Raw genomic sequence first — 14,722 nt, forward strand, 5'->3', positions numbered from 1 at the left:
GGCTTATAAATGTTATAAGCTGGCTTATAAATGTTGAAGTAACACTTGCAGAAATTCAGTGAATATTATTAGTATTAATAGAAGAGAATAAGTTAAGGAATACTCTTTTGTCTTTCAAGGTTGGCTGGGAAGTTTTTAAAGTCAAATTATTTGTTTGTTGCCGTTGGACAAGTGGGTGGCGCATGTACAGATGTTCAGCAGACCATTCTTCAAGTTGGCCAGTACTCAAAAAGAGAAAAACTTGTTGGAATTCTACAAAACATAGGTATATCTTATGTTGATTATCTTTTGTCATGATTTTGATTTTTACAAAAATTACTTTTAGAAATGACTTTAAGATGATTTGGCATGCGTTAAATAAGTTTTCACTGTTTCCTCTTCCTCTAAAGTGCTGTTTATTATGATTTGATTCGTCTATGGGATCACACAGAGTTGGACACGACTGACGTGACTTAGCAGCAGCAGCATAGTCCTTTCTCCTCTATAAGTGTTAAAAAAAGATAGGAGGAGTTTGAGACTTTAACAGTGCTTGACCAAAAACTATTCCAGCAGAAATATATATGTTCTTGTTTTAGAAAATAGAAAGGATTAGTAACGTATCTTTACATCAATCTCTATTTACTCCACTAAAAGTAATATCTTTGCTGTTTTTCTAATTCCCAGTTTTTGCTCTCTAAGGCTTCCTGTATTCATATAGTCAAAGAATTTTGGAGCTAGAAGGGACTTTAAAGGTCTAATTCTATTCCTTACAATGTTAATGAGAAACTCTATCCCTCCCTTGAAAAAAAGCCAGTTTTAATGGAAAGTTGTATTTCTTTGTTTGATTGAGATAGCTTTGGTTTGTGCCTAGAAATAAAATTTTATAATATGGCCATTTTAATATTTTTTGCTGCCTCACAGGCTAAATGTATTATATGGATCCTTTCTCCTCATCCTCCATTTTAAGTGTCTGTTTCAGTTTGAAGTCAGTGTTAGGAATGGGGAATAAAAAGGCAAGAAGCTGTCTAATTTCCAACAATAAGAAAAAGTTGATTTGGAAATGCTTTTAAAAGGCTTCTAGTCTTCAGTTTTTTCTGAGTTTTATATAAAAAAAAAACTTTTAAAAAACAAATATTCATCTTGAGTTTGAGAAATGTTGTTAGTTTTACTTCATGATATGTTTCATAGCATGTACTGTTGCATGCAAAATAATATTTGCTGTGTGCCATATACTATTCTGATTGTTTTACATGTGTTCACTCATTTAATCCACAAAACAACCTTCTGAGGGTGGGGTTTGTCATCCTCATTTTAAGATTGTGGGCACTGAAATACAGAGATGTCAGATAACTTGCCCAGTATAAATTGAAGTTCCAAATGCAACAGGAGAGAAGTAATACATGGTTTTGGTGAAGTTAGAGCACATTTGTAGTATAGTTATCCTAAGTCCTTTTTTTCATTTATCTTTATTAGTTGGAGGTTAATTACTTTACAGTATTGCAGTGGTTTTTGCCATACATTGACATGAATCAGCCATGGATTTACATGTATTCCCCATCCTGATCCCCCCTTCCACCTCCCTTTCCACCCGATCCCTCTGGGTCCCATTGCACTAGCCCCAAGCACTTTGGTGCACTGGGAAGACAAGTGCTGAAGACTTTTTATATATGAATTTATGGAATGAAGTTTGAGAATAATTCAGCTGAAGATAGTGTTTCAAAAGTGCTGGTTTCCCTTTGGGAAACCTTTGAGGTCAGCATGTAAGCACTATTGGTATACTTCTATATTATTTGAAAGGGTAAATGTTTTATAGTTCATAATTTATTATTCTTGGTTTCTTTTTATTTTGCATAGAAATGTTATGCTGCATATCATATTTTATTCATATAAATTTATCTCTTTTTCTAATCATTAACTTAAATCTGGTAGCTTTCCTCTTCTGCTTTTAAAATGTATAGGTTTCATTATTTCATAGTAGTATCAGTTCAGTTCATTTCAGTCGCTCAGTCGTGTCCGACTCTGTGACCCCATGAACCGCAGCACGCCAGGCCTCCCTGTCCATCACCAACTCCCAGAGTTTACTCAAACTCATGTCCATCGACTTGGTGATGCCGTCCAGCCATCTCATCCTCTGTCATCCCTTCTCCTCCTGCCCCCCATCCCTCCCAGCATCAGGGTCTTTTCACATGAGTCAACTCTTCACATCAGGTGGCCAAAGTAATGGAGTTTCACCTTCAACATCAGTCCTACCAATGAACACCCAGGACTGATCTCCTTTAGGATAGACTGATTGGATCTCCTTGCAGTCCAAGGGACTCTCAAGAGTCTTCTCCAACACCACAGTTCAAAAGCATCAATTCTTCGGTGCTCAGCTTTCTTCACAGTCCAACTCTGACATCCATACACGACCACTGGAAAAACCACAGCCTTGACTAGACGGACTTTGTTGACAAAGTAATGTCTTTGCTTTTTAATATGCTGTCTAGGTTGGTCATAACATTCCTTCCAAGGAGTAAGTGTCTTTTAATTTCATGGCTGCAGTCACCATCTGCAGTGACTTTGGAGCCCAGAAAAATAAAGTCAGCAGCCACTACTTCCTCTGTTTCCCCATCTATTTGACATGAAGTGATGGGACCAGATGCCATGATCTTAGTTTTCTGGATGTTGAGCTTTAAGCCAATTTTGTACTCTCCTCTTTCACTTTCAGCAAGAGGCTCTTTAGTTCTTCTTCATTTTCTGCCATAAGGGTGGTGTCATCTGCATATCTAAGTTTATTGATATTTCTCCTGGCAATCTTGATTCCAGCTTGTGCTTCCTCCAGCCCAGTGTTTCTCATGATGTACTCTGCATATAAGTTAAATAAGCAGGGTGCCAGTAGACAGTCATGACATACTCCTTTTCCTATTTGGAACCAGTCTGTTCTTCCATGTCCAGTTCTAACTGTTGCTTCCCGACCTGCATACAGATTTCTCAAGAGGCAGGTCAGGTGGTCTGATATTCCCATCTCTTTCAGAATTTTCCTCAATTTATTGTGAGCCACACAGTCAAAGGTTTTGGCATAGTCAATAAAGCAGAAATAGATGTTTTTCTGAAACTCTTGCTTTTTTGATGATCCAGTGAATGTTGGCAATTTGATCTCTGCTTCCTCTGCCTTTTCTAAAACCAGCTTGAACATCTGGAAGTTCATGGTTCACGTATTGCTGAAGCCTGGCTTGGAGAATTTTGAGCATTACTTTACTAGCGTGTGAGATGAGTGCAATTGTGAGGTAGTTTGAGCATTCTTTGGCGTTGCCTTTCTTTGGGATTGGAATGAAAACTGACCTTTTCCAGTCCTGTGGCCACTGCTGAGTTTTCCAAATTTACTGGCATGTTGAGTGCAGCATTTTCACAGAATCATCTTCTAGGATTTGAAATAGCTCCTCCACTAGAGTTGTTTGTAGTGAATCTTCCTAAGGCCCACTTGACTTCACATTCCAGGATGTCTGGGTCTAGGTGAGTGATCACACTATCATGATTATCTGGGTCGTGAAGATCTTTTTTGTACAGTTCTTCTGTGTATTCTTACCAGCTCTTCTTAATATCTTTTGCTTCTGTTAAGTCTAATTTTATAGCTGATCTTAAAAAAGACAAAATCAAAAGTTGTCAGAGGAGAGTTGAACATTTTACTAGTGTAAGATTACTTAGTTCTTAGGCAGTAATTTAATTGAAGTGACAAAGCATTTAAAAATAAGAGTAGAAGATAACGTGGTTATAAAGAACAAAAGCTCTTTCATAAAGGTCTTTTTCTCTTTAAACAACCAAAGACATAATAAAGTCAAAAGAATCTCTGCTATATAGGCTGATTATAAGGAACAGAAAGAAGAAAGAAGAACCTTTCATATTGTAAGTAAAGGCATTAAACAGTAAATCAGGAAATAGTTCCGTGCAAATTGATTGAATTTGTTAATATTTTAACATATTTCATCCTTTTTTTTTTTTCTTTTTTTGGGGTGCTTTCCTGGTGGCTCGGTGGTAAAGAATCAGCCTGCAGTGTAGGATACGCAGGAGATGGTTTTGATCCCTAGGTCACGTAGATGCCCCCTGGAGGAGGACATGGCAGCCTACTGCAGTATTCTTGCCTGGAGAATCCCATGGACAGAGTTGCCTGGCAGGCTACAGTCCATGGTGTCAGAAAGAGTCGGACACCACTGAAGTGACTTAAGACAAGCACATAGCTTTTTTGTAATAGTCACATATTATAAACTGGTATAAAATTCAGTTTCCAAGTTTTATCTTTCATTGTGCATTTTTCACATTCTGGAGCAAACTGACACTTTAGGACAAAATGAATCCTTCTCAGGTTCCCTGAGATGCTCTCAAGGAGTCTGTGAGGTAAAAACAATTTTCATAATTACACTAAAATTATTTTAACATGCAGAATGTTCCAGTAAATATTTTAAAAAAATTTTTCGTTTTAGTTTTCAGGATCGTAAATGTTAGTTGTTACAACCCACGTAGCTAAAACTCTCTGGGATTGTTGATAATTTTTTGAGTTTAAAAGAGTCATAGACCAAAATTTTGAGAGCTGCAACTTTAGGGAAATTTTGCTTTTTCTTTCCTTGAAAAATAAATGCAAAAATGGCTGTTCATGTCAATGTAATGCAAAAACCACTATTGTAAAGTAATTAGCCTCCAACTAATAAAGATAAATGAAAAAAAAAAAATTAAAAAAAAAAACCAGTTTATGTTTCTTGGTCAATATTACTCCTTGTGTAGTCTCGACCACTTAGGTTAATTATTACTTTTAACCAAAGTTCACTTCTGTTTCATAGAGAAAACTAGAGGCAGGGATGGACAGTTGAGAGATACCATACAGAGACATTGAGGCTGACTACCAGAACTCATGCACTTTCTATCCTACTTTCTACACCGCACATATCCCTTTACACTTAAAGTAGCAAAATTCAGTATCTTCCTTATTATGACTCAAAGATATTTCCTCTCTATAATATATGAAAAACAACAAGCAAATTCTATCCTAAATATTCAGTGATTGTCAGTTTAATTAACTCAGTATAGTCTACTGTTTTAACTTAACCATAAAGCCAAAGATCCTGGAAATTATCTTCAGATGACAGTATGCAAAACAGTAGATAATGTTGAATAGTCAGTTTAGTTGAACACAGATTTACATTTTCATACAGTTAAACATTATGGAGAATATTAATTTGATTGGCAAATCTTCATACATTAAGAAAAACCCAAGTAAAGTAAGATATGTTTGTTTCCTACTCAACACTGATAAATTGGAGAAAGGACTTGCATATTTTTAAAACCAAAGTTATTAAGTTAGTCTTGTTTATCAAAAGTTTCACTTATTTATGAGAACTTGGGATCTTAAAATATTTCTGCTTAGTTGCTATAGGAAGAGTTTTTAATTTGATATAGAGTGGGTGCTTAGTTGCTTCAGTCGTGTCCCACTCTCTGCCACCCTATGAACCATGGCCTGCCAGGCCCCTCTGTCCATGGGATTCTCCAGGCAAGAATACTGGAGTGGGTTGCCATTTCCTTCTCCAATAGTTAGAGTATTGTGAGTCAATTTCTCTATTTTCTGGGAATTTTAGATTTCTGGAATTTTTAGAATCATAGTTTTTAGAATTATGGATTTCTATAAATTCTCTAATTTATTTGTGTAAACCAGTCAGAATTGAGCTCCTTTAAGAGGCTTTATGTTTGTTAACACTCGTCCATAGAGTATTAACATAAAGATTATGTACAGTGGTAGATAAACCTCTTTCTGAATTGTAGATACATAAAAAGCTGATAGCTTCAGTTCTGTCGCTTAAGCTATAGGTCAATTAATTAACTTTAGTTCATAATGGACCAACAAAATGAATTCTGTATTATATTTCACCTCACAGAATAAGTAGTTGTAATTCATTAATCCATCTACAAAGATCACAAAATGGTCTGATCATAAAACTAAATTTTCGTTATCTCTGCCACTGAAGGGATATAGCTTATTACCTGAACTAGAAAAAAATCCGAACTTTGTAGCAGAGGAAAAAACAGAGAAAGTGTCAGCGGAGTTAAATTTTTATTACCATTTTGGGATTCACACTGGGGGACCAGGAAAAGATGAGATCAGGGCTTTAAGCTGCATGGTAGTATTATGTACCTGACTGTATCAAATGAATCAGTTTTGGCATTGGGCATCTTGATGGATGATCTCCAAAACTGTTGAAAGATAATTTTTGATAAAACATAAAATGATGACTCATTAGTAAAATGACTATGTCTCAAGGATATAGCTCATTTATTACTATGAGAATCAGTTATTCTCTTGATTTCCTACCTGGTTGTCTGATATCTGAGATTAAATATCACCTTTAAAACCTTCCTTCTTGCAGTCCTACTATGTCACTTAGAAAGTTCCATTCAGTATCTTGCCTGGAGAATTCCAAGGACAGAAGAGCCTGGTGGGCTATAGTCCATGGGATCACAAGGAAACAATCGGACACGACTGAGCGACTAAGACACTCACTCCAGTTGTTAAGACACAAAAATATGAGGCATCTTTGGTTTCCTTCTCCAGTGTACATATCTGATCTGATCTGTTAGCAGAGTCCTCTTGTTTCTGGAGAAAGAAATCATTAAGATGCCTCATACTGGGGATTAAGGGGTTTGAATTGAGATAATGTTGAAACATAGAATATTGTAGAGTTTGTCAGCCCTGGGTTGAATGCAATAGTTATGAATGCCTCTGGCAGTCAAGGTAGAATAAAAGATTGTATGACCATGGGCGAACAAAGGCATTTATTTATAGAGAGGGAAATGAAGGGCCTGAGCCAAATTTGGAACTGCTAAGAGTTGGCAGGTAGATATCATTTATCTTTCCCTAAGTCTCTACTTACTGGTTGGCCTATGAAGGCAAAGGGCAAGCAGCTGTTTTTCTTTCTTTTTTTTTTTCTTTAGTCATAAAGTAGAAAAAAGTCCTTGTCTCTCTATCTTTGACATTCATCCACTCAGGAAATATTTGAATTGCTCTTACCTATCAGGCCTGAGTTTAGGTGCTGGGAATATAGTGGTGGGTGGATAAGACAGTTTCCTGCTCACCCTATGCATTTTTTTTTCTTTTCCTAATTTTGTAATTTGAATGTTTCATTGTCTTGTAGGTGATGAAAGAACTATGGTCTTTGTTGAAACTAAGAAAAAAGCAGATTTTATTGCCAGTTTTCTTTGTCAAGAAAAAATATCAACAACAAGTATTCATGGGTGAGTAGGTTATGATGATTTCCTAGTAAGGAGGGAACTTCTATTTGTCATTTGTTACGAATTGTTGGTATATTTAACTAGTAGAAAATCCTGGAATTAGGATTTCAAGATCTAACTATTATTCTTCATCTTTTAAGTTTTTATAAGAACCAAGTGGCAGGGATGGGTGAGTTAGAAGTATCTTAGGTTCCTCATCATGATTGTCAAGCGATCTCACTTAAAAGTCTCTCTGATCCTTAGATCTAGGTGTTTATTCAGCTACATCTATTCAATGCTTGATATTTTTTTTCATTGGAGTCCTCAAAAATGTCATATTAACACAATTTCCTTGGCACTTTACTAGAAGATCTAAAATATTAATCGGTGAATGTGTAGAATTCAGAGATTATACTTTTAAAAAATCAGTAATTTTTGAGAAAGCATTTGATCAGGTAGTTGTTTATTTTTTGTCAAAACTAGAAAGAGTTTATTAGTGGGTAAGATTTGATGTTTGTCATATTTGAGTCTGTATTTTGGCTGTAGGTATTAGCTGTTACCTTACTTCATCTGCAAATGGGGTTAATCGTCCTAACCTCAAAGTGTTATTGTGAGAATTAAATGATGACTTAAAAGAAATTAGTATAATACTTTGTATGTAAGAAGTAGACATTAATGTTAAATGTTGCTATTTTTTTTACTGTTATTAAAAAAATCTATCCGCTGAACTTTAATGGTTCTCTTTAATAATTTTCTTAAGGGCTGTTCTAATACATGCTTTGTTTTCTTTCAAGTGATCGTGAACAGAGAGAGAGAGAGCAAGCTCTTGGAGATTTCCGCTGTGGAAAGTGCCCCGTTCTTGTTGCTACTTCAGTAGCTGCACGAGGGCTGGATATTGAAAATGTTCAGCATGTTATTAACTTTGATCTTCCTTCTACCATTGATGAATATGTTTATCGAATTGGGCGTACTGGTCGTTGTGGAAATACTGGCAGAGCTATTTCCTTTTTTGATCTGGAATCAGATAGCCATTTAGCACAGCCTCTAGTGAAAGTGCTATCAGATGTAAGTTTTTAATTTTTTAAACTGAATGGATAGTGTTCTTACCTTGTCATTGAAAGCGGACATTTTATATATATGGATTTTCAGTTCAGTTGCTCAGTCATGTCCGACTCTTTGAGACTCCATGGACTGCAGTATGCCAGGCTTCCCTGTCCATCACCACCTCCCAGAGCTTACTCAAACTCATGTTCATTGAGTTGGTGATGCCATTCAACCGTCTCATCCTCTGTCGTCCCCTTCTCCTCCTGCCTTCAATCTTTGCCAGCATCAGGGTCTTTTCCAATGAGTCAGTTCTTCACATCAGGTGGCCAGAGTATTGGAGCTTCAGTATCTGTCCTTCCAATGAATATTCAGGACTGATTTCCTGGTTGACTGGTTCGATCTCCTTGCAGTCCAAGAGACTCTCAAGAGTCTTCTTCAACACCACAGTTCAAAAGCATCAATTCTTTGGCACTCAGTTTTCATTAAGGTCCACCTCTCATATCCTTACATGACTACTGAAGAAACCATGGCATTGACTAGACAGACCCTTGTTGGCAAAGTAATGTCTCTGCTTTTTAATATGCTATCTAGGTTGGTCATAGCTTTTCTTCCAAGGAGCAAGCATCTTTTAATTCCATGGCTGTAGTCACCATCTGCAGTGATTTTGGAGCCCCCCCAAAAAATAAAGTCTCTCACTGTTTCCATTGTTTCCCCATCTGTTTGCCATGAATTGATGGGACTGGAAGCCATGATCTTAGTTTTCTGAATGTTGAACTTTAAGCCAACTTTTTCACTGTCCTCTTTGACTTTCATCAAGAGGCTCTTTATTTCTTCTTTGATTCCTGCTGTAAGGGTGGTGTCATCTGCATATCTGAGGTTCTTGATATTTCTCTGGGCAATCTGTTCATCCAGCCCAGTGTTTCTCATGATGTACTCTGCACATAAGTTAAATAAGCAGGGTGATGATATACAGCCTTGACGTACTCCTTTTCCTATTTGGAACCAGTCTGTTGTTCCATGTCCAGTTCTAACTGTTGCTTCTTGACCTGCATACAGATTTCTCAGGAGGCAGGTCAGGTGGTCTGGTATTCCCATCTCTTTCAGAGGTTTCCACAGTTTGTTGTGATCCACACAGTCAAAGGCTTTGGTGTAGTCAATAAAGCAGAAGATGTTTATCTAGAACTCTCTTGCTTTTCTGAAGGAAAAGTAAACATGTGAATCTTTTGAGACTTTATGCATGTTGTTTATGAAGTTAATTTTTTTTTTTTTTTTTTTAAGGCTCAACAGGATGTTCCTGCCTGGTTAGAAGAAATTTCCTTTAGTACGTATGGTCCTGGCTTCAGTGGTAGGACAAGAGGAAATGTGTTTGCATCAGTTGATACTAGAAAGGTTAGTTGAGGGGGAAAATTTAGAAATTGGCTTCTTGTTATTTACTCTTTGTAAATGTTGCACTTAATATTGTGAAGTAACTATAACAATAACTTAAGCCATTATTTTCATGCTTGGAAGATTAATGTTTCTCTAAAAATTTTATGTACATATATAGTTTTGGTCTTAAAGGGGAGGAATTTAATTTAATTATGCTCAAACACTTTCCTTTCCCATTTTAAATTCTAATTTAGGATCTTCTGAGATTTTCGTAGTAATTCTTTATTTTTTGAATTCTGACCACATTATTAGGTAAGACGAGATAATAGCAGTGTGGTTACATATCTTTTCTATTGTGTCAGTCTAGGCAACATAATTTTTATACAGAAGAAACAATGGGCATACTAGTCATTAAGTATTTATGCTTATTCATTAAAGTGAAGAACTTTGTTTTTCCATTTGCCAAAACTATTGGCTTACATTTTTTCTTGAAATACTCTGCAATTTAAACTTCCTAGGTTGATATGGACCTTTTGTCAAATAGATTGGATTCAGTGAGAATGAAATTTTTTGTTTGGGGAAGAAATGGTAGACAGCTTGAGTCCTTGCTATCAGTCTAGGTAGTGTAACTTTTAACGCTACATAAAATTAAATGTTTGTTTGTTTCTTTTTTAAGAATTACCTCCGCAGGAGCTCTTTGAACACAGCAGGGTTTTCTTCATCACAAGCTCCTAATCCAGTAGATGATGAGTCATGGGATTAAAACGAAAATAACCTGCAAGTTTGTGGTACAGTTTTGATGCAGAGAAGAAAGTAGTTTTGATTTTTGATTTTTTAAGACAAAAGTATGAAACCTTGCATCTCCTATCCTTCTGTTTGTACTCCCACCCTTAAAAAAAAAATCCTTACTGACTAGTTATGTGAAATGCTGAAAGTTACAACGTGTTAACCAGAAAGATTAAAACATTCTAAATGTCTTGCCTATTTCTATTGTATTCTTCAAGGGTTTTAGACATACTTCATGTCTAAATGCCATGTCTTAGTATAGTGTTTATTGATCCTAGAGCAAACAGGATTATAGGATACACTTTTGGTTAAAAATTATTGGGTTCTATTTTTGCTTAAAAGGAGTCTTTAAACAATAGTGTGTCACTGAAATGGAATGACATGATTTTCATGATAGAAACAGTGAAAGACAAGCTTTTAAAAGCAACTTTGATTTTATATCATCAGATGTGTGATGAACATGGTTGAATGTTTGCAATGAGAACTCCGTACTCAATGATACAACTGTTTGTATTTATAATATACAGACTTCTCCTTAAAAATAAAGGATGATGCTGTTCTCTAGAAACATCCCACCCTCTCCTTCTCCCTGATCCATGTCAATGTATGACAAAAACCACTACAATATTGTAAAGTAATTAGCCTCCAACTAATAAAAAGAAATGGAAAAAAAAAAATAAAGGATGAAACTCTTTCCCCCCTAAGTTTTCCAACAGCACGTTTAATTTTTCTTGTTACAGATTATAGTTCTCAACTCTTGTATTTTGAAATTATGAGGCTTGTGAAGCCAATGAAGTGAAAAGTCTTATATAAATTGAATATGTATAATATACATTAATACACAGATGCAGTAATGAAAATCATTCTTTGAGCTCAAACTATATCAACAGAAACAGTGTTGTTCACTCTTGCCATACTTAATTTTTTTATATTTTAATATTGAGGGTGAAAACTTTTTTTCACTTCCCATTATGTATCTTAAATTTACTGTGTCTACGTGTACCCCAGTGTTCATCGTAGCACTGTTTACAATAGCCAGGACACGGAAGCAACCTAGATGTCCATCGGCAGACGAGTGGATAAGAAAGCTGTGGTACATATACACAATCGAATATTACTCAGCTATTAAAAAGAATGCATTTGAATCAATTCTAATGAGGTGGATGAAACTGGAGCCTATTATACAGAGTTAAGTGAGTCAGAAAGAAAAACACCAATACAGTACGGTAACGCATATATGTGGAATTTAGAAAGATGGTAACGATAAACCTTTATGCGAGACAGGAAAAGAGACACAGATGTAAAGAACAGACTTTTGGACTCTGTGGGAGAAGGCAAGGGTGGGATGATTTGAGAGAATAGCATTGAAACGTGTATATTATCATATGTGAAATAGATCGCCAGTCCAGGTTCGATGCATGAGACAGGGTGCTCAGGGCTGGTGTACTGGGATGACCCTGAGGGATGGGATGGGGAGGGAGTTGGGAGGGAGGGTCAGGATGGGGAACACATGTACATGCATGGCTGATTCATGTGAATGTATGGCAAAAACTACTACAATGTTGTAAAGTAATTAGTCTGCAATTAAAATAAATTAAAGAGTAATAATTTTAAAAAAGAGGGAAGAAGGGCAAACAAAAGCTTACTGTGTCTAGATTGTAAGAAATTCTTACTAAATCATTAAATAAATGAACCAAAATATTAACATAAAGCAAGTGAGACATAAACACAGGGGGACAAAAATAATCCGTTTCAGGTGTATGTTGTTATTCACTTAGAATATCCAAAGCATCATTTCCTGAACATGTATGTCTTGTTATAGGAATTTTGGTTAGTAAATGAGGCATTGCAATTTAAAAGAGGAATGGAACATTCAACAGATTCTTCTGGGATAACTAGATGCCTACCCTCATGCCATGTTAAAAATCAACCCTGTGTGACATGTAAAAATTACAACTACAAAAAATACAGTTAAATATTAAACCTTTGACTTGGGAATGAGAGTTGACATTAAGCTCACAGGACAGAAATCATGAAGGAAACAATAGATTTGATCACAACAGAATTAGTTGCTTATATAGAAAAGGTGAAAAGGAAAAATATCACTATGACTATCGTGGATTATCAGCGTATAGTTATTTATATATGTGGGTCTGTAGGAAAACTGTTAGACAAATACACAAAGAACAGACAACTCAAAATGAGAAGTTTAGTTAAAAAGAATAAGCGACAGAAATTCCCTGGGAATCCAGTGATTAGGATCCCGTGCTTTCACTGCCAAAGACCTGGGTTTGATCCCTGATTGGGGGTACTAAGATCCTGCAAGCGAAAAAATAAACAGGATATATTAAACTTAATACTGTGAATCTCACTTCTGGGAAAGGCTAAATGAAAGTGTTTGCACCATTAGTTGTTTTGTCTGTATGTCTTAATTGTCTCTTCCAGTTTTGTTTACAAAGAGAATTTATAGGTCATTTCTTTTTTTATTTCCTCAAATAGCTTCTTGGTCATAGCCTGATTGCCTTAAAACTATTTTGAGTCACGCTTGATTTATCAAATTTACCATCAGAGCATTACTGAAACAAATGTAAAGAGAAAGTCACACGTTATACCATCATAAGAAGCCAATTATAAATGTCCAAATGTTCATCTACTTTCCTTATTTCTGAGTATAGATTTGAAAATTCTCCTTAAAAAATATCAAAGTAACAGATACACATATGACTAGAAAATAAAATTCTGTAGAAGGATTATAATAGAGCAATATCCTGCTGCCTCTCCCTTTCTAAATTGCTATTCCATATCCCACAGTTTACTGACTGTGCATGGTAAAGACCACTCACCTCATTCTCCCTTCTTGGGTAACTTTTTTCCAATTTTATTGAGATGCAGTTAATATATAGCACTGTGTAAGTTAGGGCATATAGCATATGGTTTTGCTTATACTGTATTGTGAAATGATTACTGCAATAAGTTTAGTCAGCATCCATCATCTTATAGTAGATAAAAAGAGAAAAGAAGAAAAAAATTGGTAACTTTAATATAGTTAGAAGTATACTTTGTGAGATGATAAAGACACCCTACTTCTGTTTTTACACTGCAACATCTGTAAACTATACATTTACATTTCCAAAGTTAACATCTGCATTCTGTGACAAAGCTCTCTTGTTATATCTACAAGTTGGTTCTAAAACTGAAAATCAATAGGGTTCACATTATATAATTTGTTCTCTGCATGGGCCAGTTAACATTGTCTGATTATCTTTCCTTTACTATTTATCCAGTTTTGCCACCTCTGTGTTTCTAGGGACAATTACTATAAATATTTCACAGACCAATTTGCTTTAATTTTGGATAAACTCTTAGAGCAGTTTGCTTACCCTATAGTTCTATTGTCTTTCTCTTTTTGGGAGAAGAAATATGTGCTTTTCATCATAATATTTTCTGTGCTCAGAGTTAGTGTCTGGAAGCTAGATCCCCAAAGATGTTAATGTTCTTAAATTTTATAATGAGCGGACCTTTCAATTCTAGAGTATTTGGTGTGCTTTGCAGATCATATCATACTTTTCTGACTCTGGGAGTGTGTTGTATTTCTTTGATAATTTTCCCTAGATTTTCTTTGTTCTTTATGGAACTCCTGTTGATAATCAGATGCAGCTGCTGTTGCTGCTGAGTCACATCAGTTGTGTCCGACTCTGTGCGACCCCATAGACGGCAGCCCACCAGGCTCCCGTCCCTGGGATTCTCCAGGCAAGAATACTGGAGCATGTTGTCATTTCCCGCTCCAGTGCATGAAAGTGAAAAGTGAAAGTGAAGTGGCTCAGTCGTGTCGGACTCTTTGTGACCCCAAGGACTGTAGTCTACCAGGCTCCTCCGTCCATGGGATTTTCCAGGCAAGAGTACTGGAGTGGGTTGCCATTGCCTTCTCCAATCAGATGCTAGAACTACAAAATTAATCTCTTAAGTCTTCTGTCTTTCATGTTTTTTCATCTTTTTGCTTATGTTCTGGTAGAATACTATCTTTAAATCTTTTTTATGTACATTTTTTAGCAATTATATTTTATTTCCAATAACTATCTTATTTTCTTTTGTTTTTCCAAGTGTTGCTTAATAGTGAATTTTCTACTTCACTAATGCTTGTTTAATCCCTGGAATTTAACCTGAGAAATCTTCTTTTTTTTTTTTTTTTTTTTTTTAACATTATGTGTTTGTTTTCCTGCTGCTTGATATCAGAAATCTTTAGCCTTTATCAACTGTAAGTTGTTATGGTATATAGAATGCTGGCTTTAGGCAAATTCAGTAATCTGTTCGTTTT

The 14,722-nt window shown here is 35.7% G+C and overlaps 1 protein-coding gene across 1 annotated transcript in view; it reads left to right on the top strand.

Annotated features, from left to right (window-relative positions):
• Positions 1–10,384, top strand: part of LOC136154640 (probable ATP-dependent RNA helicase DDX4) — a 77,966-nt gene extending 67,582 nt beyond the window's left edge. The window contains exons 19-23 of the mRNA XM_065916842.1: positions 120–265; positions 7,134–7,233; positions 8,004–8,274; positions 9,532–9,642; positions 10,298–10,384. Of these exons, the coding sequence (XP_065772914.1) occupies positions 120–265; positions 7,134–7,233; positions 8,004–8,274; positions 9,532–9,642; positions 10,298–10,384 (715 nt within the window). The remainder of the gene's footprint in view (positions 1–119; positions 266–7,133; positions 7,234–8,003; positions 8,275–9,531; positions 9,643–10,297) is intronic.
• The last annotated feature ends 4,338 nt before the right edge of the window (positions 10,385–14,722 follow it).

This window comes from Muntiacus reevesi, chromosome X (genome assembly GCF_963930625.1).
Source record: "Muntiacus reevesi chromosome X, mMunRee1.1, whole genome shotgun sequence".
Classification (NCBI taxonomy): Eukaryota; Metazoa; Chordata; class Mammalia; order Artiodactyla; family Cervidae; genus Muntiacus; species Muntiacus reevesi.